Consider the following 27,707-nt stretch of genomic DNA (forward strand, 5'->3'; position numbering starts at 1 on the left):
TTGCATCACCTTCTAGCATGCATAAGGATACAAACATCTCTTCCAGTGTATCTTATGCCTTTCCTTGGATTTTATGGCATCAATGGAAGACCAGAAACGCGTTTTTTATCTTTCTCTTTTCTTAAAAGCTCAAGAAGATGCAACGATTTGGCTGGAAACTAATAAAGAAGAGACTCAAATTCAGACAGAAATCTCTCATTGGCGTAGACCATCATCGAACTTCATCAAATGCAATGTGAGTAGATTTCCTCGGCTAATAAAAGTAGAAACTGTGGTGTGTCTGGGCAGTAGAAGGTTTGAGTAACCTGCATTTTTCCAAGATTTTACTAGAATCATCATCCAACCAAGCTAGTCACGCATTCTCTAACCCACAACAGTTTCCTCTTTGAAGAATGGAGAATAGAGTTGTCTCGCCGTGTAGCGAATAGTATTGCTGAGAGTGTCACCAGAGACCATCGTTATCAATCCTATATAGCTCGCGGCGAACCTTTTTGCAGAACTCATTCACGCTGAAGCAGTCTTTGATTCACAGTGAGACCTTAAGCAACTAGCTTCCACATTCCCTACGATGATTTCATTTGGCAGCGTTTTTTATTTATTTTTGGTTTGGAGAATTTCCTCATATACTTTGAACAGAGTTTCCTTTTAATCACTCCTATCAATCTAGTGCAAATTGCAAGGTCGTTGGCAACCCTCTAGTGCAAAATTTGACATCGTTATAACTCAGATAAACACTATATTCAATGGTACTCAATAACCTTGTCATTTAAAATAGCGTAACAAGAGCTCAAAATTGCAGTGTTTTACACAGCGTGTCTAATTTTAACAGAGTCACTATTGGTTGCAACTCTTACAGCTCAATGGTTGCTTTTACAAAGATTGGTGTTTTGTTACAACAAAATCTCAGGCCAAGGTACTGTCTGCATACTCCATCGCCCTCTGTTTCACGTATTCGACTCTCTCCTCGTCACCAACAGATTTTTCATATTCCAAGTACTTCTTGAACAAGAACTGAGAGCACAAAACACAAAATAGTTTAAAATCCGCATTAGTCAAAAATACCTTATGGAACAGAGATTCAGAGAACAGGCTATTCCGCACCTTCATCTTCTTAGGAGGCAAGCTCAAGCTAATGGCTCTCTCGAATAAAGATCTAATAACATCCACTTCTCCCAGCCGGATCTCCTGTACAAGACAAACATGATATTAAAAGTTAGAAATGATACCAAAGATGGCAATGAAGCATAAATTCTGGAGAAGCAGAATATAACGAACTTGGTCTAGATAAACACTCCACAAGTCTGTTCTTTTTGGGTATTCCCTAAGAACGCCTTCAAACAGTGATCTCCCTCTATCCGCAACTCCACATTTGAACTCAAGGATAGCAGTTTGTGATATGAACTTAATGTGCTTATGGCGTGGAAGACATAGCAAGGCACGATTCACAATGGACTGAATGCCTTCCTCGTTTTGTTTAAGAGAACTTTGTACTTTCCTTAACCAAATCTAAAAAGAACACGTCAAATACAATTGGTTAAAAGAGAGACGGGCCAAGCTTTGCTTTAATAAGATAAAGATCAAACAGCATGTACCTTGCAAGATTGCTTAAACTTCTTAATCATCTCATCAAGTAGCTTATCAGCCAATTTATTTTGCTCTGTCCTCTCATACACGCCCAAGAGTGCAAGGTAAACTTTTTTTGGGTCACAGTATTGACGGGCCCTTTCAAACACTTTCTTAACAGCTTCCTGGAGATGAGATACAAAGACGAGGGTTAACTAGTAGCAATATATAAGCTTATTGTTGATAACATCTAAAAAGCGTTTTTGCTGGAGTCTTCTGTCTACCTCTGGAGGACTTCCATGTTCATTTTCCAAATTGAAGTAAGCAACCCATATGTTTAGCTTCTCTTCTTCCTCCCGAATATTTATAGTACTCAAGGCCCTTCAGTAGAGATTAAGTATAAGACAGGACTAAAAAAATAAACAACACATGTAAAACGTAAATGCTTTACATGCAGATTTAGATCCAGACGGTTATATAGTTAATATTTATAGGTCCCAAGAAAAGTTTCTGCCCTCAACCTGTATCAGTAAGTATCTCCGTGATGATAAAGAGTAATTAGGAACATGTACCTCTCAGCAATTGACCTGGCTTTCTCAATATCAGCCAAGCTGAGCATAAACGCCATATATTTTATCCAGACAAAGCTGCTGTTTGGAGAGCTTCTAACTAATTTCTCAAACTCATCAGCACTCTCAGGTGCATGATTCTCCAGCAATCTTCCTTCAGCAGCTTGTATTCTTTTTTCTCTACACAAGTAGATTTTATCAACATGTTTCGACCCAACTATATAGCATCTTAGTTTTGCAACAAGGAACTAAAGAAATAGCCATGATGAGGAAGTCAAGAAATAGCCAACCTTTCCTCCCTGTCTTTTTGCTTCTCCCTTCTTTTGCTCTTTTCATCTCTATTGACTCCCTGTAGTTTCTCCTGATTCTGGCCGTTGTCAATGTCCATCTCCTCAATGTCATCAAGGTCAACCTCAAGCGCAGGGATAGAAGCTCTTGATTCTACTTGGGCAAGAACAACAGAGGTTCCGCTATGTCTTCCACCGCTAATTTCTTGGAACCCAAAATCACCGACTGCAGCAAGTACTTCTGACTTCGGATCATTGATTGAATCACATTCCATGCTTGCATCATTAGCATTGTTTTCAGAAGGTGGTTGTGTCTCGACATCACCACTCGTAAGATAAGAACTCTTCATTCCGAGCGATATCCGTCCCTGTTCCTCGTCAAGCTAGAGCAAACACCAAAAAGAAAAGGAACAGCACTAAATACATAGTAACATAAATCCAAAATACTACACAGCACTAACTATTTAGGACAAAAGACAACCTACCTTCAAAATCTTTGCGGTGACCCTCTCACCAGCCTTATATTTGGCTTGTACATTCTCGATACGATCATCAGAAAGCTGGGTTTTGTGACATAATCCATCCTACGGTAAAAAGGTAGATGGTAATGAAGTAAATTATTGCCAGTCTGGTTACTCTACTAGGATGGTTTAAAGCAGCATATAGTTTGTAAATAACAGATTTTAAGGAATACACAAAACTAGATCTTTACCATGCCAGTTTGATCTATGGTAATGAATAAGCCATAGGGCTCCACACGTTTGATTCTCCCAGAAATTATATCTCCGACATGGAGTTTCGTCAAGTCATAAGATTCAGATTTTGGATGTCCACCAGCATTTACTGTCTTCAAAGTGACTTCTATCCGCTTAGATAAAGGCTCCAAATTTAAAACCCTACAACGTATACTGGTAAGAGCATAATATAAAGCTGTATTATCAAATATCTATAACAGAAGTCTGCATTACCTGCCAGTTACAAGTTTTCCTACTGGGAATTCCTTTTCGGGTTCCTTAACAAAAGTATCACATAGATTGGAAAGTAGAACTTTTGCCTCAACTGTCCTCGAAAGTATAATAAAACAACCTTTCGACATTGTATTTTTGACATAACCCTGAAATTTTTTGAAATTAGCGTAAGATCTACCATGAAAGTAATAGGTAGCAAAGTCAGGGTTCTTACCTGGACGCCCATATCAGGAGATAGATCTTCAATCCTCTGAAAACGCTTGCATACATTTTCACTGCAAATCATCATCAGGTTAGTAAGTAAATTAGAAAATTTTCAATTTCAAATAAAGTCAATACAGATAGAAAATCCTATTAGTAGTTATAGTCCAGTAATACTTATTTCATTCAAAATTGAAAACTGACAAAACAGCCATGAATCAAAAGGTTGACGATGAGCCTTTCAATTAATTAGACATAAATCAAATGTGAATTATAGGCAAAAGAAACACTTACTTATTACTACAATCTTCTGAGAGATGGTCAGAATTCATGCCATCTAGTGATGTCCGTAATGAGAGTTCAATTTGCCAAGTCCCTTTACTAGACCTGCTGATTTCTAAGACCTTGCATTTGACAAACTGGCCTTCATGAAAACCATCTAAGGGATTGGGGACCCATAAATCATTGATTTCAGTAAAATGAACTCTCCCAAATACATAAGGACCTATTTGCACACGAATCCCACCAATACCAGGAAGTATCTTAGAAATTCTTCCACCCAGAATGTCTCCTTCATGAATAAATAGAGTACCATCATCATCAGGAATGCTGCTATCTAGTTTATCCGTTTTTCTGCCTTCACCATTGCCAATGCTTTTGTGGGTATCAAGTAGTGGACGCTGAACCAACCGTAATGTTTTTTTCTCTTTATTGTATGTCAGAACATAGCCTGAAACAGCTTTGCCAATGGGAAAACGCCTTTCAAACTTCTCAAGTTCATGAGCTTCGCATGCAGTGTCTAAAATGAACAAGCGTGCGGTCACATTGCGAGATATTGCTAACCAAACCCACTCCTTATCCACTTTGTAGACATATCCACTAACACATTGTCCAGCAGCAAACTCAAGTTGTTCACTCTCTTGTATATCATTCAACTCACTGGAATCTAATTAAATAGCAACAACAAAAAGAGAAAGACACAGAGACTATATTATCGCCTTGTATGAGCAATTAAGTAGAACAAAATTCAAATATTTCCATCTCACAGTTTGCTAGAATAGACTAACTAAAAAACAAATATTTTAAACCCTAAGGGCATGTCACTGTTCTGCCATATATATCCTAATGTGAGTCAATGGTCAACATGATTGGTAGAATTTTTCAATTCTCATTAGTTTACCTCTAAGCATTGCAGGCTTAACAGAAAGCTCCCAAAGTTGACTCTTTTTAATATCAGTATGACACGGTTTTGCAACAACCCTTGCAGACATTGATTGCCCGACTCTGAATTTGGCAAAAGGATCCTCACTTGTACTTGCATCATTTACCTATTTAACCAAGATTTAAGATGTATAAGCAAAATCTTAGTCCACCAAGTATTAAAGAACGAGATTTACAATCTAAAATGATGATGGTAAACAAGACAAGGAATCACCTCAGTGATATGGATTCTTCCTCGGAAACTGTGGCCAAAGTTTACTCTAAGTTCAAAAGGCTTTATTTCAGTAATCTGAAAAGTATAAGATGTTAGTATGAGGCAGCAGAAGGTATAGTGGCATAGACGCAACTAAAAACCTATCCACTGTCGATGACTAGAAGTTGGTACTTGCCAACCTAAAACTTTGTTTCTTATCAGATTATCTGCACCTATGTAAAGATCTGCCATCTATAGTTGAAAGTAATTCAACAATATCTAAATTCTGCTAACGTTACAACAGTGACGCAATTTCTACTGCAACAAAGAAAGACTTAAGAAGAAAGGTCTATAGTAACCTCGGCGTGGACAGCAGAACCAACTTCACAGCTGGATTTCTTCTTTGCCCTCTTAGAACGGGAAGTCTCAGAAGTCCCGGAAACAGAGTCAAGAAGTAAAAGCAACCTCCCAGACGATAAAGGGTTTTGCACAGCCTCAACAAAGGCAACAACACTGCCCATAGAAAATTAATCAAAAACTTAGCTACGATTAAGTAATTATACAGTAAGGACAGCTATATCTACTGCCAATAGGTACATAGAGTAGATAGAATATCAACTGCCAGTGGAAGTAAATACAAATTCACAATTTCTTAGTTTTATCCGGCAGGGCTAAGTGAGCTTGGGAAAATAGGAACCGTGATCACGGGGAGCAAATTAAATAAGAGATTGGTCAATAAATGGATGAATAGCACACTCACCTTTGTCCAGTGGAAAATTGTTTCACTGGCAACTTCTGTGTGTTATAGTCTGATACTGATGCATATCCTATAGTGTAACCATGCTCTGGAATCGACAAAACCTGAAATCAAGGGAAACTCTGAGTAACATGCACTAGTTATTAACTTCATGCAATTATATACTTACCAAGTATTGCTCCTTCACAATCTCTATTACAGCATTGACCCTCTGGTGGACTTCAAGTTCCTTGGAGATTACTCTTTTACGTTTCTGAAGCGATATTAAATACAACTTGTCATAAGCCAGCTAAGATCAGCATACACATCCACTGTAGCCTAATTTGGACTTATGTGAACTATGATGAGCATGCAAGAAAATTTGAACAAGACAAAAGTTGGCCAGAATATATCATCTTCGAGTGGTACCTTTTTTGACTGACTGTTGGACACCTCCTTAGTTAAGTTGTTTATGAGCTCAGGCCTCAAAGACAAATCAACTAGTCTCTCTGCCCTAGAAAGATCAAGAACAAGTGCATTGACAACAGAACCAGGTACCAAAGTAGCTCCACCCACTACAGAAAAGCCATAATGCATCAGACAAAGATTATGTGCAGATGTGTTAATCGGATACAAATATGATACATATGAAACTGAACCTAATCTTTTCGTACAGAATGACTTACTATGATGCTGAGGTATAAAACCAAGGACGTTATTTATATTTTCAAAATTCACCACCACACCCAGATCATTTTGTTCCTTTATGGTGCCCTTGATCAAACTCCCAATTGAGAATTTCTCAACCCAACTACACTCATTTTTAGTAATATCAGATGACTGCAAGTCCGATATCTGGACAAATAAACAGTAACTGTTAGAACTGAATCCTTCTTAAAATTCACATGTAAAATACCCTGACAAAAGCTCAATAAAAATATAATACATCGTTTACATAAACTCTTTAGCGCAATAAAATTAAAAAGGTATGTGAGAAGAACACCACCTTCTCATCCATGAGGAAGTAATCTTGGACAAAAGAAGCATCTACAGATGCGCAAGATGACTGTTTCAATGAAAGAGTTATCCTACTTTTTTCTTGATTGACCTGCAAAATATTACAAGTTATCTAAACATTATAACATCTTAAACAAAATTAATATAAGGCCTTGAGTCCAGCGTGCACATACATCAACTATATTAGCCCGAACCGATTGTCCAACAAAGAAGGATTCTGACAGATCTGCCCTGGGTTCATCAATTGCCTGCAAAAGAAAAACCAACAAATTTCAAGAAACAAAATATGCTAACAAACATACATTTGACAAAAAAAAATCATAGTAAAAAACAATCCACCTTGCTTCTTGGGGCAAAACCAGTCAGCCGACCAAGAAAACGGACAAAGCAGCCATTTTCAATCAAGTTACAAACATAACCCTGTATACAAATTAGTCAAAAGTAAATGTGAGTTTATGAACGAATTCATCAACTAAAGAGCTACTGTTTAAAAGACGCAACTACTCACATGAACCACTGAGTTTGGCTGAAGCTGATTAAAATCTGAAGGAAGCTCTTCAGCTAACTTAATGAGAGAATATTTTGAAGAGAGAGCCATGTTGTTGCCTTCAATGTCTACATTAAACAAAAGTCATCACTCTATGTAATCATTTAGGTCTCATCAACCACTAAAATAGTTAATTGCAAAGTCATCTCTGCCTTACTGGAACTAGATGGATCATTTTATTAGTTTTAGATACTACACAATGAGAGATAAGCTGAATTAACAATCATTTGTGGAAAGAACTACTCTCATAAGAACTATCAATTATCCCTCTCCAACCCATCAGTACCCACGCAGAGGTAAATCAAAAATTTAACACTGTGAAGTTTAGACAGTCTACCTCCTTCAAATGTGTTTAAGGAGATATACCTACGAAAACAAACTACTATAAATTAGTATGAATAGTAATAAACATACCTAATACCAGCAGCTTATCAAGCTCATATCCAGGTCTTAAAAGTGACTTCATTAGTTTTGCTTGCTCTACATCACACAAAAAGCAACTCAGACACGGATGAATAAAAGCAAAACCCAAATGAATGTCTGTATGGGTTAAAACACATACCATGATGATCAGCTAAATGTTCAGCAGCAATTGTACCCTTGAGAACACCTTTGGATTTAACACGGACAATGACTGCCTGGCTAGTTATACTATCAATTATCCCTGATACAATGCTACCTAACTTGATTGAATCGTCTTCGGAAACACTAAGACAAATGATTTACACAAATTTGAGCTACATATTTAAATGATATTAAGGCAGCCTTTAAGGCAAGATAATTATCAGATTGAAAAAGGTAAAACCTTGCTGGCTTTATCATCAAACTAAGGGTGATCCTTCGAGAACCATGAACCACACTGGTTACTCTACATTTTACAACCTCTCCGACATGAAACACTGAATCTGGATCACTTCCAGGCTCTAAACCAAGTTCAAATCTGCTTAATCAAAGTCAGTATAGCTTATTAGTTTAAAACCACCAGAACAGAAAAACTTAACCAAAGTCTTTAGGATGGGAAAAATCTTATGTACTATATCACAGTATAAGGAAACCAGAGCTGAAAGGCAACGGTAGTTGAAATACAACAAAAGAGAGCAGCAATGACCTGGGAACAAATCCTTGCACTCCATTATAAAAGCGAACAAAACATCCATGCTTTTCAATCTTTGTAATCCAGCCATGCGTCACTAGCCCTTCAGTTGCATCAGTGTAAGAACTTAAAATTGGAAGTTTAGACTTCACCTGAAAAGAATAAATATTTCATCTTTACTGCATGAGAACAGAGTTGAAAAGGTAACAACCAGAGTTGTTAATAGCACTACGTTACTGAATAAATAGCAATAGATTTTTCCGCTCCTTACCCCCAAAAAAGATTGAAGTTTGGGACAAAAGTCTCTCTAATATATTCATCTATAGATAAGTGAAAACGCTTGATAAAGAAGAAACTTATTTTCCATTTTTAACCCGAAAGAAATTACACAAGTGTAAAATGTAAAACTTAGAATCAGCAGATGAAAATAAAAGAAGGAATGATAATAAAAACGAGATGCATTTATCATATATCATAAGAAGAAATTATTTGAAAAGTTATAAGCCTCCTCTTAACCAACAAAACTAGACATCAAGGAATATGAAAATAAGCTCACAAAGTCAGATCCATTATCGTAAGAAAACTTACAAGCGATTTCTTGTAGGTAACAGTTATTCTCTTTGATTTGCAGCCAAGTACACGGAATACTAATTCAGCTCCAACCTGGAAAAGAACATTATTCAAAAGTTATGCATGCCTCAACAAAATCCCAAATTAGTCATGTACGATCACTGTAACCAACCTTGAACTTTTTCCTGGGTTTTGTAACTTCAAACTCAGACATATGCCGAAGTGGGCACATCGCTTTGAGACCACCAGGGAATTGCACAATGGCACCAAACGTATCAACAGATATAATTTTTGCCTTTGTAACCATACCAGGCTTAACATCTGAGTGGGTGAAAACTGGACCTTCAAAGGCGCTTTCCTGCTCAAGATAAAAACAACACGAAAGAAGGAAACAAACAAATGAAAAACAGGGAAATAACATACATGTCACAAGGCATTTAGATTCCAATGAAGAGGTTGATATAAATAACTGAACTTAAAAGAAAATCTAATAAGCCTGGCAGAAAAATACCTTTAAAGTTCCTATGGCCAACCCATCCATCTGCTTAAGGCCAAGTATTCGAACACGGATGTGATTCCCTTCCTTAAACTTCTTTTCCAGTTTCTTTACTTCATCTCCTGCGGCATCATATGTCTGCAATTACAGTAAATCTCAGGTTAACAAAGAACATCAAAAAGCTAAATCTATTCAGAAATATGGATAGCCCATTGGACATACACTGACGTATGCTGGAGTTGTTTCGGGATTAGAAGGAAGTTCCAGAAGAAGGCCTGATTTATCAATACGAATTACTTTTGCTTCGTCAAATATGCTGCCGCTAGAGACATGCTGTAAAGAACCAATACAAATTTTACAAAAATATTTCTACAAAAGAGTACAGATAGGCAGAAACAAGTAAATCCACGACGGCTAAACAGAGATTAATGATGTCTAAGGTATCCCAGGCGATGATCAAAATTGTAAGATAGTGGATAGTCATTATATTCAAGCTTAAGACACGTAGACATTGGTAATAATCGTGGATTTAAGAGATATTGATGTTATAATCACTGACCCTTCATTTAAACCTTAACAGTAGCTGTCAAACCAAATTTTCTTAGTCATTATATCTTAGTGGAAGTGAAAGGAATTGGTAACTTACCAACGGAGGAGCCTTATTACAAACAAGATGAGGGTTCAATGTTAAACCAACAGCTCTAGATGATGGATCGATAAACAATATTCTTGCATTAACCTGAAATACATTAGGACTATTTTATGAAAGTTAATCAAACGTAAATAATAAATCTGTTAACAAAGCATATACAGCAAACTTTCAACAATAGAGCAAAAGAAATTATTGCAGAAAAAGGAGTATTTGAGCAATTTACCAGAACTATGGTAACCAAAGAACTCAAGTTGTGTTAAACATACTAACAGAAAAAAATGTATGCGCTAAGTACCAATACTCAACATTCTGAACAATGAAATGTATGTTTAAAGGTGGGGGTGGGACTACAAGATCTGCAAGCTATGATGACATCTATAGATAAACAGAAGAAACAGAAAAGAGTAACACCAAAATGCATACCGTCTTATTCTGATTATACTCATCCTTCCAGCTTTTGTTAGACAATGGGTTTTTAAGATGGAAGAGATCAACCTGCACATTCGATGAGAAACGTAACTCACAGGTGCCAACAAAATTTTGGGTTAAACATGAAAGAGACAGTTCCTTTTCAAGCAATAATGTACAAGATCAGGATCATTAGCAACTCACCGTTCCATTAAAATATGTAAGGAAATCGAACAGTATCCCATTCTCAAGAACTGATTGAACACGAGCATTAACCATCATGCCTGGGATGAGAAGATCAAACGACATGCCATTAAGATCCTTGGTCTGCAAAATGGTATTAAAGTGGTTAAGGTTGTGTAAAATAAGAAACCTTTACTCTCTAATTATCAAAGGAATGTTCAAGGCATACCAGACACTTTGCCACTGATTCTGGATCAGAATTAAGGCGAACAATTTTACGTTCTCTATCGATCTTTGTAACCACGCCCTGAATAAGCTGCCCAGTCTTCATTCCTGACTCCAGCTTTCCTGTAAAGTTAAGAAAAAGATAAATGAAATTTTAAGAAGATGATCAGAAGCAAAACCCAAAAGACACGAAGTTCTTAAAAAAAGATCAAAGGCATCCATAAAGGTATTTGAAAATGAAATGAGATTAGAATTCTCTGAAGTGTTTCCCTTAGTTGGACATAGATGACCAACTTTATCATGATGTATGTTAAAGCTCCTGATGAAATAAAGTTCAAAGTGAGAAAAAGAGCTAAGAGACCAGTGTTGAAGGTCAACCTGGTTTCTTACCATCATTGCTTATCTCGATAAATCCTGTGATAGAAGGTAATCCAAAGTGAAGGATATAACCATGGTCTTCGACACTTTTCACGTTAGCAGAAAACACCTAAGCGTTATGGAAATGAAATAAAAATTATTAAAAAATTATTATTTCATACAAAACATCATAACCTATATATAGAAGCTGTAAGATTTAACCTCTATCAGCAATTAAAAACTGAGGTGTAAAGTACGACCCCAGTTCATTTGATACCAAATATACAGCTTAATTTCATTATAAAAAAAGCTCACATATGCAACTTAATAAATTAAGTCAGCCTGATCAGCCATGAACTCTCTCATCTCATTTTGGCTCTTTAAATCGCTTTGGCTATACCAATAAACTAAGATAACTGCGAAATTAAAGGAAAGTGAACCAAGTGTTGACATACCATCCCTAGTTGAAAAGAATCAAAACTGAATCCCTTGTGCAATAGAGAAAGCCGCAATGAAAGCCATATTTTCCTTTTGCCCGCCTCCTTCTTATCATCATCTAACTGCAATACAATGCAGGGAACAAGCTGACCCACAGAAATAATGTCTCCAAGGAGTTCATTTTCATCGTCCTGGTTTACAAAAAGACGATTAACTCTAATCAGATTGCAGAAAAGATAAAGGAAAGAGATGACCATTGAACAACGAACACAGCCAGTTATAGCCTACAGCAGTTACCTCAATTCCAAGATCTGTAAAATCCGATGCCTCACTTGCGCGAACTAACCCACGTAACCCCCCTGGAAGACTAATTACAATATCCTTCTGGTTTACTTCAGTAACAACTCCCAAAAGCTTCATTCCTGGGGCAATATTCTGAACATATATTTGCATAAACATCAGAATGGGATAAATAGAGATGTAATCTGCTTGGTTTTTAGGTTTACAAAAAAAAAAAAAGAAAAAGAGATGTAATCTGCTTAAGAAACACTTCTAGGACAGTAGCATAATGCATCAGTATCTATGAGGATAGATGGATGTCAATAAAAAGCTAAAATAACATAGGTCCGTGCACCAACTGAATAGCGCACATGTCTAACACGAGAAAACAAGCATAATTATCTGATGTAAGAACTATCTTTCTAGATAAATCATCAGCGGACATTGATTCAGAAACTTAGTCACTGTAGTTTAATGTTACATATACGGATCAGCATCTTGATTCAATCTAGGTTGAGCTAGTTTTCCAATAATGTTTGATCAAACCATTAATTTCTGAGCTTTATTTGTATGTACAGGAAAAATATGTTTTAGGATGCAGAAAAAAAAATTCTGAGTTGAGTCAATAAAAGGCAATGAAAGAAGCAAAGGCGAACAATGCGGCATGTAAGATGTAACAAGCATAGGTCCCTTAGCCAATTCTGACTAAAAAAATGTTTAGAGCTATCATGGGGGATACAGACATGACCTTGTTGGACAACTCAAACATATACGACAGTTCCGAGTTATATACCTTAGTGGTAATCTTATTGGCATATCTTGGCCGTTTTCCGGTAAGGCCGCCAAAAAGCAATCCCAATTCGTCTGCATCGCTAGGTGTTCTCTTTTTAGGCTTGCCCCCTTTACTCTTCTTAGAAACACGCTCATCAGCGTCAAACTCAGCATCCACTTCTTCATAAATTTTCTCACGCTCCTTTTTACTCAGAGAAGTACCTCCACCTGACAATCAATTAAAACACATCAGCAACGAGTAACTGAAGGGGATGCTCAGAACAGAGAGACATGAAGCCAACCATTTCATATTTAGCTACCTAATCACATGCTTGTGAATCATGACACCGAGTAAAAAAACAAACTGAATTGTTCCTTGCATAGGAACAGAAATTAGAGGGAGAAACAAACCTCGAGGGAAGTCAGGAACATCTTCGAGCTGCAGAGCCATGGCTTCAGACCTTGCAGCTACATCGTCCTTGGACTTTTTAAACGGTTTCTTCGTTGGTTTAAAGGACTTTGTAGATTCATGACGTTTTCCATTGGAAAATTTCTTCGACGGTATCACCATATCTCCAATGGCGGACGCGAGAGAGTTCGGAGCTCGTTTTTTGTGTAGGGTTTAACACTAATGAAGAAGAAGAAGTTTTGTAGGGTTTTCTGGGAACCGCCTGGTTTGTAATTTTAACCAGAAATTGAAAATTAAGAACCGGTCGTTTGGATTTTAACCTAAAATAAAAACGTAATGGGCTTATATGGGCCATTATTGTAGATAAATCAAAGGCCCATTGTAGAACGTTCTCGAATAAAGACGACCATCGCCTAGTAGAAAAATCTCATCAGAGAGAAAAAGAGAGAGCACCGGCGACGAAACTGAGTTTCTCTTGTGGGATTCTCTCTCATCAGGTTTTATTTTCACAATCATATAGTTTTTGCATGTGTTTCTGTTAATCTGCTTTTGAGATTTCCATGAACTTGTTCGTTTGAGCTATGAACTTGTGTTTCCGATGCTATGAATCTCTTCTTTCGTCCCGTTTTGTACAGGTCACTATTGGAAAACATTTGTCGCATTATCTTTATGCTATTTTGAAGCTTCCTTTTTTGTTCTTCCTGATATGATTCGTTTTACTTATATTCATAGATGCTTCTATTTTTGTATAAATATATGGATTCGATTTTTATCACTGCATCTTTTGTCTTCGTTTCGTTTCGTCGTCTTATTTCAGACTTTTAAGTAATCTGATGTAAAAAAATGTTAAACGTTTAGCTGGAAATTGTCACTTTTTTTTTTTTGAGCTTCTGGCAACAAAATATGTAGGATTTTATGAAGATACATTCAGTTTTGGTGAATTACTCTGCTACGGATGTTTCTCTGACGAACTTAAATTTTGTTACCGTCTCCAATTTGAAGTCTAAATAGGTTTAGCTCTCTGGATTTTTACAGGTTGTAACTTCTTAAGTGATAATGGGGAGGAGCTGTAGTTACAGTCCTTCACCACCAAGGAGTTATGGTAGAAGGTACAGAAGCCCAAGTCCTGTGGGATACTACAGAGGTAGGAGTAGAGATCCCCCAACCAGTCTACTGGTTCGCAATCTCAGACACGACTGTAGGTAATCGAATACTGATCTGCTCATTCTTCTTTTAGTTATTTGTGCATTATACCCCCCTCTGGATTTGTGTAATTGATTGATTTCGAAAACAAGAAATGTTTGAAGTCTTCACCTTCTGACATTTATAAATCCTCCAATTTTTGTTTACCATTTCAGGCAAGATGATCTCCGCAGACCGTTTGGGCGGTTTGGTTGTCTCAAGGATATCTATATACCTCGTAATTATTACACTGGGTGAGTGATTGCAACTTCTTACCACTAATTTCTTCCATTTGTATGACTTTTTGCTGTCCTAGCCAGCTAGCCTTTTTGTAAGAATAAGACTATTGGTTTATCAAATTTTGGTTGTCTTATTGGAAGTGTTGAAGATGAAGAAGTAGGAAGATTTATGTGCCTGAGATCAGTGAAGTAGTAAGAATTCTTTATTCGGGACTACAGAGGGTAAGTGAGTATTGTTGTTGACAGTTTAATACTTCCTGATTGAGAAGGAAGTTGGTTTTTATTTCATTTTGAAGATGTTCTTGTCAAATTTGAAGTTAGTACAGTGGATTCAAAAAGGTTAGCAGCCTGCTGATTGTTTATGTTTGATCGATTTGGTTCCCCCTGCTGATTGTTTATGTTTGATAGATTCGGTTCCCCCTGTGTTGGTTTTAACTTCTAAGTGTTTTTTTATGTCTAGTTTGAAGTTTCCTTTTAATGAATCTCTAACACCAAATTTGGTTTGAAGGAGATTTACTTGTTTTAAAATTTGTATACCCGATATTTGATGCTATGAACTTGCAGGGAGCCTCGTGGGTTTGGGTTTGTGCAGTACTATGATCCTGCTGATGCTGCAGATGCAAAGTATCATTTAGATGGCTATGTTCTCCTTGGACGTGAAATTACTGTAGTATTTGCGGAGGAGAACAGAAAGAAGCCCTCAGAAATGAGAGAACGTTCAAGGTGAGGGTTGAATTTCACCAAATTAGCTTGTTGATTAACATCTTAAGTTTCTTTATCCAAACTATTCAACTGTTTGCAGCTTTCTCTCTGTTTTGGGTTTGTTGAAAAAAATAAAGAAGTTGAATATCAATTTCAGGGGCAGAACATCTACAAGATCTCCACATGGTTATTCCCGGTCTCCTGGTTATTCGCGTTCACCGAACTACAGAAGAAGCTATACCCGTTCACCATATGACGAAAGACGCCATTCAAGGTACTGTGATAGAGATGTTCAATCCCAGTTTCGATTTTAGGTTTTTGAATTTTTGTTTCGAGGAAAATAGTCTCTAATGTGTAACGAAATCTACTATAAGATCAGTTTATCTGATACTGGTTTTGGTTCTAACTCTTTAGGGGTAAGCATATATGATCTTGCTTTCTCAATGTATATCTTCGTAAATTCACATACCATAATATTGTACATTTTGAGCAGATCGGTTTCCCCAGGGGATAAGGAGGGATCATACTCGAGGTCAAGCTCAAGGTCTCGATATGATACAAGAAGCAGAAGCCCGAGTCCAAGCTACTGAAGGTGAGTTGCTATGAGCTAAGGAGGTGATGAAGAAGATGGCGTCTGGTGTTGGTGTTACACTGTCACTGTGGGAGTTAGTAATATATGAGTGATCTAGTACTCTTTGAGACCGATGTGGAAGAACTCTTTGAGACCGATGTGGAGAAACCATTGTGTTGTTTGGTTTCATTTCCTTAGCACGCTATGGTAGCTTTTGTATTTTAACGTTTGACATCTATGCTAGTGAATAGTGATTATATCCTGCTTTTCCCAGAATGAAATAGTGCTTTACTGATTTCGCGTTTCCACTACATTACGAAATGTGGAACATATATATCTGATCTCAGAAACAATTACTGTGAGGATTTTGTTCTCAGTAGACATAAACTATGAGTCTATGACACAGTTAATAAGAGTTAAGACAAGTGATACAGAACGTGGCCATTTCCTAACTGGTTTTTGTAGCCGTTACTATTCCCGACTGAACCCAAGTCGGCTGGTCCGTCCGTGTTTGCGCCACAAGCTGAATTTGTTCTGGAGGTTAAGGGATGAATCATTTCATACAAACACATGTACTCTTAAGATGTGATGTGAATTACCTAAATCCCAACACGAAGAAATGAGACTTGATATTTTTCTTGAGATTTTTTTTTCAAGTTAGGTATTTACCGTTGGTTGATTTCTTATAGGTTAATGATGATTTTTTTTGTTTTTTTAATTGAAACTGTTCATGCAATTTTTTTTTTTTTTTTAAACCTAAATCACGTGTAGGAAGCTGATCAAATGTTGGAAAGAAGATCGTAAGGCAATCTTTTGTTTCAGTTGATTTTCTAAATATTTATGTGCCTACAAAACAGAGGAAGTTTTTCATCATCTTTTGTCCTTAGAACTAACCAATCTTTCATTCCTCTTATAAAAACAAAACAAACTTACTTGTCTCTTAACGATAAAAAAAAAATAAGAAAAAATTTAAATTCTGTCTTGGTATACTTAATCTCTTTCTAATTCAAGTATATTCTTGTTGTTCATCACCAAAGGTGTGCTTTCTAGGTTAAGTATATTACAAGTCACCAATTTCTTAACCAACAAGTTTCTATTTCCTCAAATGAATAATTTAATGTAGAATACAGTGCTATTTGTTTTAGAATCGTACAGTGTCGACAGATATTTTTGATAGTCTTATTTAGAAATGACCCTCTCTCTATTTCTTATTTCTTAGCTTGTGATGGAGGCTCTCTTCTTGAGTTCTTCTTCTTCCTTCATTGCTGCATCAAACAAGCTTTCTAGATCGCACAACCCTTGTGACTGGTCTACATTGGTTAGGCAGAAGAGAAGGGTAGGCTTCACATGGTGTCGTGTAGGTGGTGGTGGTGGTAGTGATGGTGGGAGAAACAGTAACGCAGAGAGGCCTATTCGGGTTTCCTCCCTTTTGAAAGACAGAGGTCAAGTACTGATTAGGGAACCGAGTTCGCCAGCTGTGGACGCTGAGACGTTGGTTCTGTCTCCAAACGGGAACGGGAGAACCATTGAGATCAATGGAGTAAAGACTCTGATGCCTTTTAGTGACGCTGCTATGGTGGGAATGAAAGAAGGACTTGGCATAATCAGTTTCCTCCAAGGGAAGAAGTTTCTAATCACTGGTTCCACCGGTTTCCTAGCTAAAGGTAAAAAAGATGTATCTTTATTATATTCCACAACTTCCCGACTCTAGCTAAATCATTTCTCTTTTCGATATCTCTAGTGCTGATTGAGAAAGTCTTGAGAATAGCTCCTGATGTCAGCAAGATATATCTCTTGATTAAAGCTAAAAACAAAGAAGCTGCGATCGAGCGGCTAAAGAACGAGGTAAAGTCCTTTTCATTTCTCATTCTTTGTTAGTCAAGTTCTGTACCTGTAAGTTTCATAACTCTGGCCAACGAGATCGCTCCTTGTGTACAGGTGTTAGATGCAGAGCTTTTTAATACTCTACGAGAGACTCACGGATCATCATACATGTCTTTCATGTTAACCAAACTCATCCCTGTGACGGGAAACATTTGCGATTCAGACATTGGGCTGCAGGCAGATTCAGCTGAGGAGATTGCGAAAGAAGTTGATGTGATTATCAACTCTGCTGCCAATACAACCTTCAATGAAAGGTTGGCAATTGTCAGATTACGCTTTCTTTGAGTTATCTTGTTTAGTCATCTAGATACTATCAATACATCTTGGTTTACTAATCTTGTTGTATTTGTGGCGGAGATTGAAGATACGATGTTGCTCTGGACATAAACACAAGAGGTCCCGGTAATCTCATGGGATTCGCCAAGAAGTGCAAGAAACTCAAGCTGTTTTTGCAAGTATCCACAGGTACGTGAATGTGACAACAAAACAAAACAGAGCTTTTCTGATGTTTTTTCCGGTTTCTTCATTTGATTAATATAAGAAACAAAAAATAAAATTGTGTGCAGCTTATGTGAATGGACAAAGACAAGGAAGGATCATGGAGAAGCCATTCTCAATGGGAGACTGTATAGCAACCGAGAACTTCATCGAAGGAAATAGAAAAGCATTAGATGTTGATAGAGAGATGGAGTTAGCTCTTGAAGCTGCTACAAAAGGTGCTCAGAATCAAGATGAGGCGCAAAAGATGAAGGATCTCGGTCTGGAGAGGTATTAAAATCTCTAAAATCTTCAGCTTAACTTTTTGCAACAAGCTTAATTACACCAATTAATAAAACAGGGCAAGATCATATGGATGGCAAGACACTTATGTCTTCACCAAAGCAATGGGAGAGATGATGATCAATAGCACTCGAGGAGACGTACCTGTGGTTATTATAAGGCCTAGCGTCATTGAGAGCACATACAAAGACCCTTTCCCTGGATGGATGGAAGGAAACAGGTGAAACTGTATTTTAATCTGCTGCATATATGTAACTGTGAATGTGTACTTACTAAAACTGATTCTTCTTCTTCTTCGATTGTGTTATATGCTATCAGGATGATGGATCCTATAGTTCTATGTTACGGGAAGGGACAACTCACGGGGTTTTTGGTTGATCCAAAAGGAGTTCTTGATGTGGTTCCTGCTGATATGGTTGTTAATGCAACATTAGCTGCCATAGCAAAGCATGGAATGTCAACTACGGATCCGGAACCTGAAATAAACGTGTATCAGATCGCTTCCTCGGCCATAAATCCCCTGGTTTTCGAAGAATTAGCGGAGCTTCTTTATAACCACTACAAGTCATCCCCATGCATGGACTCGAAAGGTGATCCTATTATGGTGCGTTTGATGAAACTTTTCAATTCCGTTGATGATTTCTCGGATCATTTGTGGAGAGATGCTCAAGAACGGAGTGGGTTGATGAGTGGTATGAGCTCAGCGGATAGTAAGATGATGCAGAAGCTTAAGTTTATATGCAAGAAATCTGTTGAACAAGCCAAACACCTTGCCACTATTTATGAGCCATACACTTTCTATGGTGGAAGGTGAGACAGAACTAATATCTATGTTTTAATTCTTAGAGCAGACCGCAACGTTTTCATCATTTGTTTTGTGTTTCTTTTACAGATTTGATAACAGCAATACACAGAGATTAATGGAGAAGATGTCAGAGGACGAGAAGAGAGAGTTTGGGTTTGATGTTGGAAGCATTAATTGGAAAGACTACATTACAAACGTTCACATTCCCGGTTTAAGAAGGCATGTCTTGAAAGGAAGAGCTTAAAATCCATATCTCACTAAACCAGACCAAACAGAATCATCAATCCTTTCTTTTTATCTTTCTTTGCTTTTTTCATTCCGTGTGTAATCGTACGTGTTGTGTCTAATATATTTTACGTTGATTTGTAATAATATATGAAGAAGAAAGAAAATGTTGTTATCTTCGTGCTTGCCCAAAATCTAATACTCACTCACTCGTGTTGATGTATAAGTGTTTGATCTAATCCGATAAGAAATTCTAGTTGGATATGGACTTTTCGAAGTTGGATATAATACTTTACCCAATTTTGTATTATTATTCTTAAATATTTTTTTAGTGGATATGGATATCCAGTATTCATGTCTAATCATAGAGGCCTACTTTGACATAAAGATCTTGACCTCCAGTGCCATAATTCCTCATATCTCGGAGCTCTCTAGTCCAAATCACACAACCCGACCCACCATTACGGATATCCTTATTCGCAAACCCGGTACAGTTACAATTCTGAGAACACCTCTCCTCACATTCATGCAACCCAATTCTATTGTCCACAATTGCTGTGCTTGTATCCGGCAGCTTCATCCTCTTCACCAAGAAAAAAACATTCCCGTGGCAGTTCAGTCGTGACTTCCTCACACAACCATGGGATATATCTCCTAGAGCCGAAGCCGTCACATTCTTTGGAACGAAGCCTTTGATACAATTACACGTCGGTGACGTTTTCATGTCACAATAACTGTAAGGACCACATATTTGGTACAGATCGCATTCCTCGTAGGCTAAAATCCAAATCAAATTCCATACCAATGATGTCGAATCCCATTGGAACATCTGTAATAACCCTTCGGAAGTCAATGTAAATCTTGAGTGGAGGCTTTGGTTCGTGACTTTGAAACTGTAAGCAACTTCCTCTCTGTTCTCTATGAAGTTGTTAACAACGCCAAAGTAGCTCCATTTTTGCATCGTCGGCATGCCACTAAACCGGACTCCATCCCACGAACCGGATCGGAACAGTAGAAACTCATTCCTGTAAAGATAAAACTCAGGTAGCCCTTGAGTATCGAGTTTGAAAGCGAAGTCTCCGCTCGAGGGATCATGAGGGCTTCTCCAAGAACTGAGGAAACTCTTGTGTCCTGTTTTGAGATTCCTACCAATTTTCATCTCCGGGAGCAAAGTATTCACAGGAAAATCAAAGCTTTGCCACAAGAATCGATTTCGAACGTTTCTTTTGGAGTCTCTAAGAACGAAGTTGCCGTTAGCGAGAAGCTCTGCCACCACTGGAGATTTCGCCGTTCTCTTCAGATTCGTTGACCAGACAGGAGTATTAGAATGATCAAGGAGGACGAGGTTAGCATAAGAGATCTTTAATGTTCCAGTGGATTTAGAAAGAGGACTGTCTCTGTTGGCAACCCACACATAAGCTCTATCAGAGGTTGACTTGTACCAAATCCCAAGATACCAACGATCACCATTTCGAGAGCTCGTAGTGGTCTTAAAGAAACCAAGTTCGAAGACATCACCGGGAGAGACAATGGTTCGGTTGCTCGAGATTGTCAGAGTTTCTGTAGATGACAAAGTATTGGTCGAGAACACATGACGAAACAGAGCTAAGACAATGAACAGGAAGAAAGTGTAAGAATGGTAAGAGTTTGGTAATGCGCCTCTCATCTCTCTCTTCACCAAGCACCACTTTGATTCTTATGCCCTCTTCTTCTTATCATTCTTTAGCCCTTTATATATAGATTTCTTCACACGTTGAATTTCAAATTAATTTGCAAAATTCAGTGAGCATGCTGATTAAAATTATTTCCAGCAGACAAGACAAATGTAAGTCTCCAAGTTCTTTGAGACTTTTCAGCACTTCATTAATCTACTTCAACAAACTATTGTCATTAGTAGATAAATTTGTCATGTGAAATTGTCTCATGCAACATAACGTATGTTGTTCAACAAGTATATTTACTCGCACCCATGATCCTCGTCCCAAGAAAGTCATGCTATGGCGCTATCTTCGTAAATGCAGACCTTCGATGCTTAGATTATGGCCATGCAAATATATTGTTCTTTTTGTTTTCATAATTTTATTTTATATAACGAGAGAGTCAAATGCACTTCGAGATGTCACGACGTGATGACGAAAAAAACGTAACCATTTTTCGCAAGAGGAACCAAGTGAGTGGAGAATGTCTTAGATATCCGGTTGACTGACTCTGGCCGATTTAGCCCGGTTCATTGGTTTGGCTTGATTTTATTCCGGTATTCGTATGAGACCATATTGCTATTATGGGTCGTAATGGGTCTTCAGGCCCAATAATAATGACATATCCATACGTGTCTAGCCCATTCATTATCATTCGGTTTGCACACGGCGATCGCTCGTCGTTGAACACCTATCATCAATTTCCCGACGAGCAAGCCGAGGACTGTTTTGTATCAAACTCGAGCAGCAACGTTTCTGTCTGAATCGAACTATTCGGAGCAACCTTTACCACTGTGTTTAGATTCATTTCCACCTGGGTATTCGCAGGTAACACTCTTGTGTTCATCACGTCTTCCATTTTCATATTTGACATTCGAGGTAATCTGTGTTTTAATTGCCTAGTCTTCGATTTCCTCTTTGTTTAGTCTCTGATTCCATATAATGGGTTTAATATTTTGCTAATTGGGTGAAATTGTTGGCCGATTTGCTGTGTTGGTAAGATATCAATGTGCGGTGACCAACTTGCAATTTTTGCTTTCAGCTTCAGCAATGCAGGCATGAAAGAAAAAAATTTCACTACCGCCTCCACACTTGGACGGATTTTAGCTACTTGCTCTAAACAGGTTTTGCTTGGCTACTCCGATTACTCCAGTTTCTTTTCTGACTTCGAGTCTCATTAGTTTCATGATTAGTATGTGATAGCTTTTCATAGTGGCTATGTGCGTCATGTATATCAAACAATGAGTTTGTGGGAGAGAGTAGAGTTTTATTATGTCAATTGTGAAGCATCAAACTTTCTTTTGTCTTGTGAAGATCCAATCCTTGTTATTGACTAAAAGTGCATTTGTCACAGGCTAAAGACTACGGGAGTTGTGTTGCATCTAAAGTTCATGAGGTTGAAAGAGATATATGCTTGAAAGAGTTTCTTGCACTAAAGATTTGTATGCAACATACGGTATAATGATCTTTCTTGCAAGAGACATGTCTTGATCATAGTATCCTCATCATTTTAGACTAATCTGTTCTACTATCATGTTTTTTTTTTTTACAGATCCGGGGAAAGGCTTGAATCACAATTATTCTCCTTCGCATTTGTCATTACTGCTGGGAGTTTTAACATGTATGCCTTTTTTCTCATTTTCACTTTCATATTCTTGGTGAAATAATACTGACTGATAGACTTGTGATTTGTTTGTTAATTATAAAACTGAAAGTGACTCTGTCCCATCATAAGTGGCACATCTATTTCATAACAATTTAATTTGGACTACAGTTTGGTTCGTATGAGAAATTCGAAAAACTGAAAAGTTATAATATGTCTAGCAGGAATTCAAGTTCACAGACAAGTGTTGGTTCTGGTGCTTTATCACATGTGTATATAAATCATCCATCCCTTCGTTGCAATATTCCTGAATCCAGGGGGATGTTCTATGACGATGCCAACAGATTGCTAATCTGTACCACATCTAATCAGGTGTGTTTTTTCTTTTCTTTAAACCATAATTTATATAGTTGATTAGCCTGATGATCGATCCATATCCTTTGCTGATTTCCCATTTTTTCGTATAGGTTTTTTCATGGCAAACATCCCCCTTTAACCCAGAAGAATCTCCTTCAGTTGATTCTATCACTGAGGGACCTATCCTGTCAATCAGATTCTCTCTTGATAGAAAAGCAATAGCTGTCCAAAGATCCGACTGTGAGATACAGTTTTTTAATCGAGAGACAAAGCAGATACTTAACCACAAATGCAAGGCCGGTTCAGAGAGCATTCTCGGATTCTTTTGGAGTGACTCTCCATTATGTGATCTTGCAATTGTAAAGACCAGGTAAACTCGCTTTATTTTTTGCATATTTTGACTACAAAGAACTGTTTCCAGTTTTGAGAATTCTAAATAACTTGTTTAAACGTGAGTCTTTTGCTTGTAAGCCTGTCTTTTTAGAATAATTTTATCCTTTGACTTGAGCTTTCTGAGCCTGCACATTCATTTCTCAATAGAGCAATCTATACAAGTTGTTTCTGTCTTTAGCTCTTCCATTTTAGGATATATATTTAACACTTGGCTTTCTCTTATTTTTCTTCCCTCTAATGATTTTTTTTTTTGGTCTCAGTGGTATGGACTTGTTTGCTTGTGATCTTACGTTGAATTCACTACGTTTGGTGGAAACCAAAAAAGCGAATGTGACTTGGTACATCTATACACATGAAACTCGATTGGTTCTTCTTGCGTCAGGATTGCAATGCAAGACATTTAATGGATTTCAGGTATACCCCTTGAAAAAGTTAAATAAAAGAAAGGAAGAGAATGTTGCTATATGAAAAAGCTTTTCCAACTTCGGAAACCTTTAAGTTGCATCCGTTTAAGTTGATGTTATTGGCCTTAAGATGTATACACTAGATTTTTCATTCAGTTTTTATGAAATGAGTTAAACATTAAATAACATATTGATTTTTTTTTTCTAACAATTGTGGTTGGAGCTTTAACATTTGATCCACTTTTCCAGCTTTCCACTGCAGGAGTTGTTCGTTTGCCGAGATTTGAGATGACCATGGCTAGATCTGAATCAACTAGTAAACCTATTCTCTCTGCTGGAGATCTCCACTTAGTAACTGTGTACGATTCTTATCTCTGTTTCTCTTTTTCCTTCAATGTTCTGTCATTTATTGCACTACGTATCTGGAGAATATATCTGTATCATTCTTTTTCAGCTATGGCCGAATATATTGCTTACAAGTGGACAGGGAGGCAATGCTACTGCATCTATACAGGTTTTACCGAGATGCAGTTGTTCAACAAGTAAGTTTCCATTTTCTCAGTTACTGGCTGCTAGTTACATCGCCGATTTAATTGCACACAGTATCTTTATTGAACATTTTGTCGACTTGTCTGAAATGCATGCATGACCGTGTTTCTCTTTGAACTGAAACTTTCTGCGACTCCATGAGTTTGAACTTCTAAATTTTTTAAGTTGCAAGTTCATAGGTAAATCATTGCTCATTAGTAATAGTTACTCTAATGCAACTGCAAGATAAGTGTAACTACTTATACGTAGATGATGCTAATAGTTCTGTATCTCTAATTATGTTGCTAAATTTGGCATTGCAAAACAACTTATCGAGTTCTGGACATGAGATAATTTTCAAAATTCGGTTCTTTCTTTGTTCATTCCATTGACTCTTTTTTTACAGGGTTCCTTACCCATATACTCAAACAAATTGTCGGTGAACGTGCTCGACAATTTATTACTTGTGCACCAAATCGATGCAAAGGTTGTCATCATCTACGACTTATTTGTGGATTCTCGAGCTCCCGTATCTGCACCTCTTCCTTTGCTGTGTAGGGGTTACCAAGGCTCCGGCACATCATCGCAAGGTGCTAATAAAGAAATTGAGAGCTCAGAATCATCTACAAGCAATGAAAACATAGTCATGTATGAAGATGGCTGGACCTTTCTGGTTCCAGACCTTATTCTGGATCAGACTAACAAGGTTCTATGGAAGATACATTTGGATCTTGAGGCAAGTTAGCTGTCATGGGTTTATCAAGATGACAGTCAATTTGTAGATATTTCACAAATGTTCGGTATTTAATATTATGCGCTGCAGGCAATTTCTGCTAGCAGCTCAGACAGGACGTCTCTTCTAGAATTTCTGCAGAGAAGGAAGTCGGAAGCAAATAAGGTCCCGCACTTTCTGTTACTCTGTGTTCTAGATAGGAGTTTAAGTAAGCATGATGAAGCACCTGTTTGTTGCAGCAAATCGTTGTGGAATAAAACATAGACAATTGATAAAGAGTGTTTGTACGTCAGTTACGGTTTTGCGCAGTTAGAGAAGGTTATATACATGTCTAACTTAGGAAAGACCGGGAGTTCCACGTTTAATGGTTTGCAGCTGTACATGCTCTTTTTATATGATTACTTGAATTCAGAGTCTCCAGGAAAGTTGGTTTATGCTAACTGTTGGGCGTCATTAACTAGTAATCGTGGTTGGAGCTTTTGATGGTGTTGTACTATTGTTAAATAATATTGTTGAGTACGTTATTTCAGGCCAAACAACTGTGTTTGGGAATAGCAAGGGCTATTATTTTGGAACGTCGACCAGCAACTCAGGTTACTCAGGCAATCGATGTACTAGTCACAGCATATTCCTACTCGGTTAAAGCTGGTACATACAAGGAAATGAAAAATGAAAAGGCCACTGCATCTACTCCAACCGCTGATGCATCTCCGGGTAAAACCTATTGAACCTAAAAACAATGATCTAGGCATGAATACATTAAACATTAAATTTATCTTAACTCCTTATCAAATTTTGGATTCTGAAGATAATGAAAGACATAGGGCGTCTGGAAGCAAGATTGATGAAGATGTTGAAATGAACGTATCATCTGGTTCACAGGAGAACATGTTTTGTGCTGATGAGCAGCAAGAATCTCAACTTTCTTCACCGGCAATTTCACCCGATGAGCTCTACAAGTTTGTATTTGCTTCTGTGGAGGAAATGATGGTTGAGGAATCAGAGTATCTAGTTGCTATCATCACTGAGTTTCTTCGCAGGTAAATGAACTCTTTCTTCTGACTCTTTGGGAGTCCAGACTCAAGAAACTTGGTTCTGCCTTATTTATATCTAGCTTCAGTTTCACCAGTTACGTGTCTCTTACTTTGATTTGTTTGTTGCAGTATAAGTGTAGAAAAACTCAAAGTGGATCTAAACATCTATGTGATGACCATAAAACTTTTAGCTTACAGTAAGCGATTTGCAGAACTGTCGCTATTCACCACAAACAAGGTTTGTATTTTTATTCTTCCTCTATAAACACAAAACCACTTGTAATTAGAGCGTGGGTTACATTACATTTCTCTGCAGATAATCGAACCATCAAAGGAAGTCGCCTTTCAACTTCTGGAGAGTGGTCGCCAGAATCTCAGGGTAAGGAAACTTGGGATTGATATGTTGAGACAGCTCTCATTGCACCATGATTACATCTCCTCCCTTGTGCAAGATGGATACTATCTTGAAGCTCTGCGATATGCACAGAAGCATAAGGTACAATTTCCTAACAGATCAAATTACCCATATAAGCTGTCTGGCATTCAAGGTTTATAGTTGGCTGGCTCAGTAGATATTTTGATCTCGTGGTTTATTCTATTTTGACCAAACAAAAAATGATTATTACCGGTTGGGTAATATAACTGAATAATTTTTTGAGGTTGGTTTAAACGGTGTACGCAACTGCAGGTGACGAGCGTGCGATCGTCGCTGTTTCTAGAAGCAGCATTCGCGTCGAATGATATGCAGCATCTGGCTGCAATATTGAGGGTCTTGTCGGAATTGATACCTGGGTTCAAAGAAACCTCTGAATATTACACTTTCTATGGCCTTCTCAATGACACCAGTTCCTCAGTTGCTGTCTGAGACTGAGACAGCCGTCTGTTAACCACATTATACTCTCTTTTTTTTGATTCGCCATCTGGATGTTATGCTGTTTGATCATGTCATTTTATACTGTGGTTAAGTTTTTTTTTTTGGGGTGTTTGAATAATCAAATAAAATAAAATTTATATATATAAAAAAAAAACTGTATACCTTTGATTAAGAAATCTATTAAGTGTGGTTATGACATCTCTCAAAATACAAGCAAGGTAATTAAGTAAAACCAAAATTAGATACAGTTTTGTCAAAGGTTGATATTGATGTTTTTTAAATATGATAATGAAGACTAAAAATAACTGTCTCCTCTGCAAATCGTTGGTTAAGATATCATTATAGTAGGTCCAAGCTGTGAGTGAGACAGTTGAACATGTTGTAATGATCTCTGTAACACATCTTTTACCTTCATTAAATATATTTGATAGTATGTCTCGTGAACCTCAATTGGATTGCAATAAATAAAAACAAAATCCTTCCCATCAAACTGCCAAAGTCAAATTCACAAAA

General features: G+C 37.4%; 5 protein-coding genes across 7 annotated transcripts; 3 read left to right on the forward strand and 2 right to left on the reverse strand.

Moving 5' to 3' along the window:
- Positions 1 to 744: 744 nt before the first annotated feature.
- Positions 745 to 13,371, reverse strand: LOC17892525 (rRNA biogenesis protein RRP5). Of its 2 annotated transcripts, none has more exons than XM_023785490.1 (40): positions 13,186 to 13,371; positions 12,797 to 13,002; positions 12,022 to 12,159; positions 11,742 to 11,915; positions 11,320 to 11,416; positions 10,934 to 11,052; positions 10,726 to 10,848; positions 10,537 to 10,608; positions 10,108 to 10,200; positions 9,684 to 9,794; positions 9,477 to 9,599; positions 9,138 to 9,323; positions 8,984 to 9,058; positions 8,411 to 8,547; positions 8,108 to 8,242; positions 7,865 to 8,010; positions 7,717 to 7,782; positions 7,264 to 7,370; positions 7,095 to 7,175; positions 6,929 to 7,003; positions 6,745 to 6,846; positions 6,425 to 6,593; positions 6,168 to 6,313; positions 5,929 to 6,012; positions 5,763 to 5,863; positions 5,362 to 5,515; positions 5,024 to 5,098; positions 4,769 to 4,916; positions 3,883 to 4,534; positions 3,602 to 3,662; positions 3,388 to 3,533; positions 3,132 to 3,315; positions 2,905 to 3,003; positions 2,423 to 2,802; positions 2,136 to 2,312; positions 1,848 to 1,944; positions 1,593 to 1,748; positions 1,276 to 1,506; positions 1,102 to 1,185; positions 745 to 1,011 (listed from the first exon to the last, which is right to left on the reverse strand). In XM_023785490.1, exons 1-40 carry the CDS (start codon positions 13,343 to 13,345, stop codon positions 904 to 906), a joined length of 5,778 nt encoding a protein of 1,925 aa, XP_023641258.1. In that variant the 5' UTR covers positions 13,346 to 13,371; the 3' UTR covers positions 745 to 903. The 2 variants fall into 2 exon arrangements, with proteins under 2 accessions (XP_023641258.1, XP_023641257.1); XM_023785489.1 differs by having other exon boundaries at positions 11,308 to 11,416.
- Positions 13,372 to 13,593: 222 nt separating this feature from the next.
- On the forward strand, positions 13,594 to 16,172 carry LOC17892759 (serine/arginine-rich SC35-like splicing factor SCL33). 2 transcript variants are annotated; one of them, XM_023786721.1, is made up of 6 exons: positions 13,594 to 13,680; positions 14,219 to 14,385; positions 14,542 to 14,619; positions 15,169 to 15,327; positions 15,407 to 15,580; positions 15,800 to 16,172. In XM_023786721.1, the coding sequence occupies exons 2-6, from the start codon at positions 14,240 to 14,242 to the stop codon at positions 15,894 to 15,896; spliced, it is 654 nt and encodes a 217-aa protein (XP_023642489.1). In that variant the 5' UTR covers positions 13,594 to 13,680; positions 14,219 to 14,239; the 3' UTR covers positions 15,897 to 16,172. The 2 variants fall into 2 exon arrangements, with proteins under 2 accessions (XP_023642489.1, XP_006298599.1); XM_006298537.2 differs by having other exon boundaries at positions 15,464 to 15,580.
- A 930-nt stretch (positions 16,173 to 17,102) lies between these two features.
- On the forward strand, positions 17,103 to 19,590 carry LOC17893508 (fatty acyl-CoA reductase 2). The gene is made up of 8 exons (XM_006299381.1): positions 17,103 to 17,541; positions 17,619 to 17,722; positions 17,816 to 18,015; positions 18,126 to 18,226; positions 18,328 to 18,529; positions 18,600 to 18,761; positions 18,860 to 19,351; positions 19,434 to 19,590. Exons 1-8 carry the CDS (start codon positions 17,103 to 17,105, stop codon positions 19,588 to 19,590), a joined length of 1,857 nt encoding a protein of 618 aa, XP_006299443.1.
- A 110-nt stretch (positions 19,591 to 19,700) lies between these two features.
- LOC17893853 (S-locus-specific glycoprotein) lies at positions 19,701 to 21,265 on the reverse strand. The gene is given in 2 exon segments (XM_006299962.2): positions 19,701 to 20,004; positions 20,007 to 21,265. Coding segments are annotated over 2 exon segments (1,302 nt in total). The 5' UTR covers positions 21,238 to 21,265; the 3' UTR covers positions 19,701 to 19,933.
- Positions 21,266 to 21,934: 669 nt separating this feature from the next.
- Positions 21,935 to 27,337, forward strand: LOC17891948 (uncharacterized protein C18orf8). The gene is made up of 16 exons (XM_006300135.2): positions 21,935 to 22,096; positions 22,311 to 22,392; positions 22,623 to 22,724; positions 22,821 to 22,889; positions 23,096 to 23,243; positions 23,339 to 23,598; positions 23,882 to 24,035; positions 24,275 to 24,384; positions 24,480 to 24,567; positions 24,960 to 25,289; positions 25,377 to 25,451; positions 25,817 to 26,000; positions 26,095 to 26,326; positions 26,450 to 26,558; positions 26,637 to 26,816; positions 27,009 to 27,337. Coding segments are annotated over exons 4-16 (2,049 nt in total). The 5' UTR covers positions 21,935 to 22,096; positions 22,311 to 22,392; positions 22,623 to 22,724; positions 22,821 to 22,887; the 3' UTR covers positions 27,186 to 27,337.
- The last annotated feature ends 370 nt before the right edge of the window (positions 27,338 to 27,707 follow it).

This window comes from Capsella rubella, unplaced genomic scaffold (genome assembly GCF_000375325.1).
Source record: "Capsella rubella cultivar Monte Gargano unplaced genomic scaffold, Caprub1_0 scaffold_3, whole genome shotgun sequence".
NCBI classification, from domain to species: domain Eukaryota; kingdom Viridiplantae; phylum Streptophyta; class Magnoliopsida; order Brassicales; family Brassicaceae; genus Capsella; species Capsella rubella.

What these genes read in the sequence shown, in the direction of transcription:
- LOC17893508 (XM_006299381.1), top strand. Translation starts at nt 17,103, where the DNA reads ATGGAGGCTCTCTTCTTGAGTTCTTCTTCTTCCTTCATTGCTGCATCA. An exon ending in AATACAACCTTCAATGAAAG is followed by an intron (nt 18,016 to 18,125) that starts GTTGGCAATTGT and finishes CGGAGATTGAAG; the next exon opens with ATACGATGTTGCTCTGGACA. An exon ending in TACACTTTCTATGGTGGAAG is followed by an intron (nt 19,352 to 19,433) that starts GTGAGACAGAAC and finishes TTTCTTTTACAG; the next exon opens with ATTTGATAACAGCAATACAC.
- LOC17892525 (XM_023785489.1), bottom strand. Translation starts at nt 13,345, where the DNA reads ATGGTGATACCGTCGAAGAAATTTTCCAATGGAAAACGTCATGAATCT. An exon ending in CCAACAGTCAGTCAAAAAAG is followed by an intron (nt 6,013 to 6,167) that starts GTACCACTCGAA and finishes ATATCGCTTCAG; the next exon opens with AAACGTAAAAGAGTAATCTC. An exon ending in TTGTGAAGGAGCAATACTTG is followed by an intron (nt 5,864 to 5,928) that starts GTAAGTATATAA and finishes CCTTGATTTCAG; the next exon opens with GTTTTGTCGATTCCAGAGCA.
- LOC17891948 (XM_006300135.2), top strand. An exon ending in TCTGTACCACATCTAATCAG is followed by an intron (nt 23,244 to 23,338) that starts GTGTGTTTTTTC and finishes TTTTTCGTATAG; the next exon opens with GTTTTTTCATGGCAAACATC. An exon ending in CTTGCAATTGTAAAGACCAG is followed by an intron (nt 23,599 to 23,881) that starts GTAAACTCGCTT and finishes TTTTGGTCTCAG; the next exon opens with TGGTATGGACTTGTTTGCTT.
- LOC17892759 (XM_023786721.1), top strand. Translation starts at nt 14,240, where the DNA reads ATGGGGAGGAGCTGTAGTTACAGTCCTTCACCACCAAGGAGTTATGGT. An exon ending in GAAATGAGAGAACGTTCAAG is followed by an intron (nt 15,328 to 15,406) that starts GTGAGGGTTGAA and finishes AACTGTTTGCAG; the next exon opens with CTTTCTCTCTGTTTTGGGTT. An exon ending in GACGAAAGACGCCATTCAAG is followed by an intron (nt 15,581 to 15,799) that starts GTACTGTGATAG and finishes CATTTTGAGCAG; the next exon opens with ATCGGTTTCCCCAGGGGATA.